We start from the raw sequence: 9,066 nt of genomic DNA, 5'->3' as shown, positions 1-9,066 counted from the left end.
ATTATTATTATTAATGGAGTATAAAATTCATATAATTTGAAGATAAAAACACTGTAGTTGAATTTAATTTTGTAATTCAGCAGTGAAATATGGATGTGTCTAAAATAATTAGATTAACTTTTTAAAAACATATAATTTTTACTTACAAGGTACATGATTTAAAAATTTTCTTGTAGACTTTTTAATTTTAATTTTATATTTATAAGGTAAAATTCCAAAAAATTTACCAATATAGAATATTATAATAAATAAAACAGTCATTTTGAATTTTCATAATTTTTTTCTGATCACACTACATTTTTGTATTTACCCTCTTTGAAGATAAAACCGAATAGAAATAAAATATTGTGAAATTTAATAGATTAAAATGATGTATACTATATTATTCTAAAACAAACAAATAATTTTATATCTCTTTATTTTCAAGTCTCCTGATTTGGAATGTTTTTAATGAAATTGCATTCGTTGTATTTTATATTAACAAGCCTAACCAAATATTGTATTTTATAGCCGATAATATTGATTTTTTTCCCCTAATAACAGAAATTTTTGCTTAAAAATATTAAAAGAATTGAAAACAGTTATTCAATAACCTTTTAAAAAATAAGAACATAGTAAGTAGTTAAAAAATCATGTATTTGAGGTTAAAGTTGAATTAACTTTTGCTTTATTTTTTATATTTCATGGTTTTTGTGACAACTGTTAAAATGAAGAAATTGAAAAATTATAATTGTGAAGATTTAAAAAGAAAATTGATTTAAGATATTAATTTAAACTGTTCTTTAAATTGTTTGCTGTATTTATTGCCATGTAGATAGATATCATTTAAAATATCCATTAGTAGTATGATTAAAGGTTTTTGGTAGTTTTGTTTATATAAACCTATCGGGTTGGTCAAGTGGTGAACGCATCTTCCCAAATCAGCTGATTTGAAAGTCGAGAGTTCCAACGTTCAAGTCCTACTAAATCCAGTTATTTTTACATGGATTTGAATACTAGATCGTGGATATCGGTGTTCTTTGGTGGTTGGGTTTCAATTAACCACACGTCTCAGGAATGGTCGAACTGAGAATGTACAAGACTACACTTCATTTACACTCATACATATCATCTTCATTCATCCTCTGAAATATTATCTGAACGGTAGTTACCGGAGGCTAAACAGGAAAAAGAAAGGTAGTTTTGTTTCTATACAAGCCAGAAAGTTCTGAGTTAATATTGTATTTTTTTAACACATTAACTTCTAAAGTTACTAATTAATGGAAAGTATGCAATTAATCAAGTAAACAGAAATTGTACCTATTGTTAAACTTAGATTTTTCTACTGAAACTGGCTTATTTAACATGGTTTTCATCATTACCTATTAAAATATTCTTGTTTCTATTCATTTGTTTTCTAGATTAAATATATTGAAAAAAAGATAAACAGATAATGGTATCTTCCTTCGCATTTCAAATTTATCCTCCTTTCTGTATTTCTCATCTAAAACAACATATATATGTTTGTCAACACAATCGACATTTCATATCTAACTGAGAAGCATAATGTGTAATGATTAAATTCATATTTAACGTAACAATCAGTATTGCTTAACTTTTCATAGCTCTTATATTAATATTTTCTAATTATATTAAACTTTTTATTATATTATATATTTATCTAAGAAATATTTGCCATTTTTTTTCAGTTACCTTGTCAGTTTTTTAATCTAAATTTGATGTATTGTTTTCTCTAAGCATCATTCAAATTTAATGGTGGAAATTTATTTTAAACCATATTGCAAAAAGCATACAGTTGTAATAACAGAAATTAAACATGTAAATTAATAAAATAAATATACTGTTAGACATAGATAATATATAGGTTGTCACAATATTTTATATTTCTGCTAGGATTATCATAATTAATTTGAATATTATTTTCTGCCCTTCCTTCGCTCTAACAGTTAATTACCTAACGCATTAGCAGGAGGGACAAAGCAGAAGAGGTCATGACAGTAGGGATGAGGAGTGGGAGTAGCTTAAGGTTGCTATTTATTCGACGATCCCAACTCAGGAAGACTCAGTGCTAAAGTAGTTTTGAGAATGAAGGTACTCTGAAATTTGTCAACTAAAAATGTTTACGAGTGACAATACTAGGAAGGGTAGAAAATAACACTCAAATTAATAATAATATAGGTAGATTGATTTTTCCCCCAGTAATGGAAATTTTTACTTAAAGATATTAAATTGAGTACTATTGTTCAATAATGTTTTAAAAAATATGAAAGTAAATTGGTAGTTAAAAAAGCATGTATTGTTTTATTGCAGATAAGATGAATATGTGTTACAGTAAATGTTCCCATCTAAGCAACTAAACAAAGTTAATAAAAATTAAATTGTTTTTACAGTTAATTTTTATATATTTTTTTATTGACATATATTTTTTTACAATATTAAAATAAATTGTGTTGGTAACATATTTATTTTTTGTTTTATTTAATAATATTAATTCATCTTTCAGACACATATGATTCATTTTAATAAGCTGAATTCCATTTTTGTACCTTCGTTGAACCAAATATTAGGAAAATGAAATTACTTACAAAGAAAATAGCAGCTGATGTGTAAAATATTATTACCCAGTCTTCTGAGTTTTTCTGTAATAAATAGAAATAATTAAACTCAACCAGAAAAGCTCTATATACAAATGATTGAAGTAGAAAAAAGAAATTATTTATTTTCAGTTAAGTAATTGTAGTGATTGAAACTTTATGAAGCCTAGACATATTAGTTAGTACAGGCTAGTAGTACATGTAAATGAAGTCCAACAATTTCATATTATGGCATAAATTGAATTAATTTAATTAGTTAAAATTTTAATAGTACTTTTTACACAGTATTAAACCAAACTACGAAAGATTATAATGCTTGTAGAAGGATACACATAATATTAAATTTATTTATCTGTTTTCTGTATGTCTTCTAAGTACATGTTACACTTTTTCATTTTACGAAAATTAGTCATACTAATCACAAAAAAATAATCATTATGTTTATAATGGAATCCTCGTGTATACAAATTTGTAGAATTACAATGATTGTGATAACAAATATCCGAGTGAGTAGTTTGTGAAGAAATGGAATGAAAGGATGACCGAGTTGTAAATTACAGTGAATAAAGATATGTAACTGCATCATATATTGTATTTATAGTTAATACTTGTATTTTACAAAAAATTAAGAGGCTTAGCTTTATCAGTTTTTGTTGGGTTTTTAATCATGTTGGAATTCTAAGAAATTAATGACATAGTAGTAGTGAAGTTTAAATTAAATAATCTTTACAGTGTATATGGTCTATTTCCAATATGTAAGCTTTTTTAAATTATGGTTGAAAATAGAGTGTTATGGCTATCAATTGACTTTGTCAACATTAAGATACAGCATAAAAAAGACACTGCATTGATGTAAAAATTATTATTTGAACATGATCAGTATAAAGATGTAATCCATTCCTTTCTAAATTTGTGACTTACCAGATTAAAGTATGTATTTCTTACAAATTTGATGGTGTTTTAATTTGCTCCTTGAATAACTAACTACCTTGTAGTGTTCATCACATTCTTTTACATTGTCTATTTTTTATGGCATTAAGGCATTAATTTAAATGGAACTGGTTGTATACTACTTAATGGTATGGGCCAGTATACACTTTAAATTTTTGAAAGCAATTATAAAATATTAGATATTAGAAAGCAATTAGCATCTGAACATCAGTTAGTTCTTACAGTTTTGAAATTAGGTGAAAGCTCTTTGTAATCCTTTCAAAATTAATTTTAATAATATTTTTCATTTTAAATGTTTTTGATTTAAATTTACATTATTAGTAATAAATTTTTACATTCGTCAATGTTTGTTGTATTTCTGTATTTTTTTGGATGCTTCTACAACTCTTTTACGTCATTTTTTCTTTTTTGACGTGAAACGTCTTTAAAATCACACTGAAACATATGGGTACCAGAACAGAAATTTGTAGCATAATGAAAAGGTCTATATCGTCCTGCCTTAATAACTCCCTAACTATTAGTCTCAGAGACGTAAATGCGGTGTCGGGGTCAGCTCGCCGATACGACTTTGAGTTTGCGTCACTGGCGAATTGGTTGGCGGGGAAGGAGCACATCGTAGATCGACCAAAACTGGCGTTCTCGCTCATTTCCATTCAGTGTAGGTAATTACTCAGACGTGAAATCGCGGTTATACGTGTGTTTATGTTTAGATTTTGTCGAGATAGATCGATTTAGGTAATAATAAGTGTATTTTGGATAATATTTATGTGTAGAAAATTAAAGTAAACATGTAAAAAAATATAAAAATTCAATATGTCAGCCTCAACCCGCGCAAAAGTCAGCCGGAAATATAAATTACGCATATAACTGGAAAGAGGAGGTTATGGGCCACGCACAGGTACCCCAATGTCCGGTGCCGACCAAGCGAGACTGTTTCAGGAGAGTCGCAAAGCTGGCACGACGCGCTCACTGAACGACGCCGACGGCTCGAGCATCCGTTCAGCTGCTTTACCCGAGCTAATGGACATAACGAGTGAAGTTAACACCCATAATATGCCGAAGATCTCTCCGGGCTGATGGATATCAACTTCAGTCAAATTGATTCGATGCAGGACTATTGGCGTGCAGCACACAAACGCCCAAACGGTATTTGAAAACAATCCGTTTGGTCTATCTTGCAGCGTTTGTGATCGACTTGGGTTCGAGAGAATTTAAAGCAGGCGAAAGCTCGCAAAATTCCTCTTCTTCAGACTAAATTCCCCTGCGAACATGTAGCGGCATTTCGTTTATGTAGTACCTGCAGCAAGTCGATAGATGCCAATAAGATGCCGACACTGTCGCGCTCAAACGGATTTCGAGAGCCCCAAAGACGGACGGCATGCCACCTCTTTACCCGATCAGTGTTGCGGTGATTTCGCCGCGCTTACTCTTTATGCAAATTCTTCGTCTACGCCGTCGATATAAACAACATCGTACAGCCTTCACCCAAGTCCTGTAACGTTTCACGTTAAACCAACGATCTTGCGCCCTGACACAGCCCTACCCGATTTTATTTTATGGAATTTGCCGCAATTAGTTTTTTTAATTTTTATGCAAAATTTAACATCTGATTTAGTTATCTGTGCTGTGCGACTCATTTATCTTCTGGTTCTTGAGCAGCAACAAATATTTTAGTTCTTCACCACTAAAACAGTACTTTTTAATTATACAATAAGAACTTCAATTATTAGGCATACTATACTTAGCTCATAGGAAGTACTTTCAAGACTGGTTTTCTGCCAGGAACCAGCTGATTATAAGTTATGATCAGTTTTTATCTATTACATGGGTCCTCAACATGAAGTTAGCAGGGGTCTAATTCAGATTCACAAAATTCAGAACTTTTTGTGAGAGAAGAAATCCAGAGAAGGATCAGGAATGGATTGTTGAGAAAATACAATTTAGTTACCTACAGAGGTACTGCAACTTGAGATAAACAATCTCACCCAAAGTGTTATCTTTCTGCCCTCATTTAAGCAGCAGGAGTCCACTTACCCACAGCTCTTTGGGAGATTAGGACAGCTTTATTCAGGATGTGAGCAGCACAACATTGCTAAATCAGTTGCACTGATTATGTTAAATGGTATGCTATGATAAAATCACTTTAATACACTTTTATTTTTTGTTTAAGGGAAAAGCATGTTTAAACCCCTAATGTAATTTATAAATACCATAAACACTTATAAATATACACACATAGATCCTCAAGACGCAAAATAATTATAATTCTGTTGCACACTCAAAGCAAAAAATAAATAAATTTGCACACATGCACATATGCATGATTGAGTTTAAAAATTAAAATGAATAAAAACAACTTGATGTATTAGATTAAAGTAGGTTGGTACTGATTACAAAAGTTATTAAGAATTTCTAATGTCTGATCACGGGAACACATAGCCAAAAGGATTGCTGGTGGCAGTATGTCTATGTGCAAAGTTTGTTTACATCTGCAAAGATTTTTATAATATAGTTTATTACTTAAATGAAGCCGAATTTATAAATCTTTAGAATAGTATACGGTCACTCATTGAGATCACATGATGAGTTATACTGCAAACCACAAATATGGATATAGCCATCCATATGTGGATTACATTGGAGTTTATAGATTAATACAGACTAAGACATCAGAGTCAAATTGCTGATGACAATAGATAAGTACATATTACAATAAAATAATTATATTAACTTACTTCATCTTTTATTACAAATCCAGCAAATAATGGAGCAGCCATTGATGCCATATTAGAAAAAAAGTTTGTTAAGCCCATTACAATTCCGGCGAAGTTTGGTGATAAATCTAAATGATTTGATAAAAATCCAGAAAATGTGGCACTATTTAGAGCTAAAGCAAGTGTTATTAGTACTAGTGTTATATTCACATTTCCTCTCATTAGTGCAATTCCAAGAAATGACAGCGCTCCTCCCCAGTGTGCTGTAAAATAAAATTATACATTTTACAGAAAATAAGAACTTGTTTGAATAAATTTTGATTATCTAATATAATTAAATAAATTATAAGTAAATTATAAATTACGATAAAATCTAATTAAAATACTGACGCTACCAAAAACTCGTGCATTATAATTTTAACCAGTAAACTATAGTATAATTCTAGTCTGCACTGTCTGAGAGATTGGATGATGTAGTCAGATTGTAACATTCCCGACAACAGACTATATTAGGTATTCTGTGTAGATTAAATGCAACATGTGATAATTATTTTTTTTTTTTAACTGATCAAAATTAGGAAGACTGTTCAGTTATAATACAGTTCTAGAATTGAACTATAGTCATTTTTTGATCATTACGATCCATGAGGTTGTAAAAACATTTTCCTTTAACTTTGTTATAGTTATAAAATGTGTCTTATCAAAGGATTTCCAGTTTTTCTTAATCTCTTTTTTTAATTTTTTCCTTATCCCTTTATATGGTAATTAGCACTTTCACCTTTAATTCCTCTCTGCCATTTCTCTTTATTTTGAGCTTCCTCATGTTTGCACACCTCGTGCTCAACGACACGTTGAGCACCTCGTATATATGTTGAGCACCTCGTATGTCTTATATTGAGCACGAGGTGCTCAATATAAGACAGAATCTTATATTCTGTCTTAATTTGGGTATTTCTCTTTTTTTATTCCTCTCCATTTCCAGGTTTCAAATCTTGTTTCTAAGATTCTATTTACTCCATTCACATAATCACATTAACATTCTCTGCACATCTCTGAATCATTCCAGCTAGATTCATGCAGTTTCCTACCAACAGAACCTAACTTGGTTGACCTTCTTATATATTAATTTCTGAATACATATTTTCCTTAGACTCTATTCATCCAGTGTAGCATTCTCATTGTTATCATCTTCTTCATCATTTGCTTTCTAATTGACCATGTATCGAAGCCATAAATCATTCTTTATCTCACCATAGTTTTAACATTTTCCACTTTGCATTATTGTGCAAACGATTCACATAATTGCATCTTAATAGCAGAATATAACTATTAATCAAGATATCTTTTTTCTCTTCCTGCTTTTGTGTTTTATCCTTGTTTAGTATGTTTGTAGTGATTTCTACTTCATTAGAATATCTTTTAATAAAATTTAATAAAAAATTCATATTAAAATGTAGATGTGAGGTATGTATTTATAATCTTTAATAGTTCATTCAATATTGTTGACAGATTGTAAAAGTATTTGTTTATAAATTTGATATTTTAAATTCAAATTTTATATTCATATTTTTAATTTACTTTTATTAAAAATGGATAAAAAGAATGGATTCTTATGAAACAGATATTTCTGTACAAGTACCAGACCATGAATAAAAAAACAACATTAGTAAGTACAAAAATTTAATTTTTTAAATGTGCAACAATATAAAAAGGTTATGAAGATAAGAGAAATTGAGGTTTCTTTTGGGTTATTGTACAAGTAAGTGCATACTTATGTTATTATAGGGAAGAGGAAAACAAAGTCATTGAGATAACTGTGTTTATTACTTACATTTTTTAAAAGTAGTTCAAGAATCAACTTCTTTCAACATTTGTAGGATTTAAATTCATAAATCATTTTCATAAAAATCTTGATTATGATAATCCGTTTGATTTGTTAAATTTTTTATTTCTAACATTATTTATAGATGTTGTAAATCAAAAACTTAAAAAAAAGGATTTATATAAATTATTTGTTTCTTACCAATGCTGTTCCATAATTTTCTACTATATTTTGTTGCTAGTATTCCTTTATGATTCAAATATTCTGATATGAATCCAAATGTTATTGCTCCAATGAACATTGACAAGTGAGGCAATGAAGAAAATACTCCATTCTGTATTTAAAAAAAAAAATATTTTAATCAACAGAAAAATCACATTAAATAAATATTATATGTGTGGTATCTTCTCGTACGATTTAGTTTGTCGATTGTGCATAGAACAGATAAATTAAATGAATAGAAATAAGCTTTAAAAAATTTTAAAGATAAGATATAAGAAAAAGTTGAGTCAAATTCTTAAAGGAAGTGAATTGTTCTGCTAAATTCTAATAAAATTCTATCTATTAGTATTTGCATATATATATTAATTTAAATAGAATCAATTTTAAAAAAATTCTTTTTTAAAAAAAAAGAAAATTTCCAACTACTTTATTCTCTTATTTTGAAAAAAAAAACAGAGATGCTGGTTCTCTTTTAGCCAGGAATGATTTTTTGACGTGAAATGTCTTTAAAATCACACCTAAGCATACGGGTACCAGAACAGAAATTTGTAACGAAAAGGTCTATACAGTCCTTGCTTATTAACTCCCTAACTATTAGTCTCAGAGACGTAAATGCGGTTTCGTTTTATAATTTATATGGTCAGATCGCCGATGCGACTTTGAGTTTGCGTCACTGACGAGCGAGTTAGCGGGGAAGGAGCACAGCGCAGATCGGCCAAAACTGGCACTCTCGTTTACTTCCATTCAGTGGCTCACGACTTAG

The 9,066-nt window shown here is 29.5% G+C and overlaps 1 protein-coding gene across 3 annotated transcripts in view; it reads right to left on the bottom strand.

Moving 5' to 3' along the window:
- Positions 1-2,377: 2,377 nt before the first annotated feature.
- LOC142323754 (putative inorganic phosphate cotransporter) overlaps positions 2,378-9,066 on the bottom strand; it is a 27,686-nt gene continuing 20,997 nt past the window's right edge. The window contains exons 7-9 of one of the 3 annotated variants that reach the window (XM_075363933.1): positions 8,283-8,415; positions 6,281-6,522; positions 2,378-2,639 (exon numbers count right to left, since the gene is read on the bottom strand). In XM_075363933.1, the coding sequence (XP_075220048.1) occupies positions 2,520-2,639; positions 6,281-6,522; positions 8,283-8,415 (495 nt within the window). In that variant the 3' untranslated portion in view covers positions 2,378-2,519. The remainder of the gene's footprint in view (positions 2,640-6,280; positions 6,523-8,282; positions 8,416-9,066) is intronic. The other 2 variants (XM_075363932.1, XM_075363934.1) reach the window with 2 other exon arrangements.

Source organism: Lycorma delicatula, chromosome 4, assembly GCF_047948215.1.
Source record: "Lycorma delicatula isolate Av1 chromosome 4, ASM4794821v1, whole genome shotgun sequence".
NCBI classification, from domain to species: Eukaryota; Metazoa; Arthropoda; class Insecta; order Hemiptera; family Fulgoridae; genus Lycorma; species Lycorma delicatula.
The sequence above is the reverse complement of the archived record's forward strand: the minus strand, read 5'-3'. Positions and strand labels throughout refer to the sequence as shown.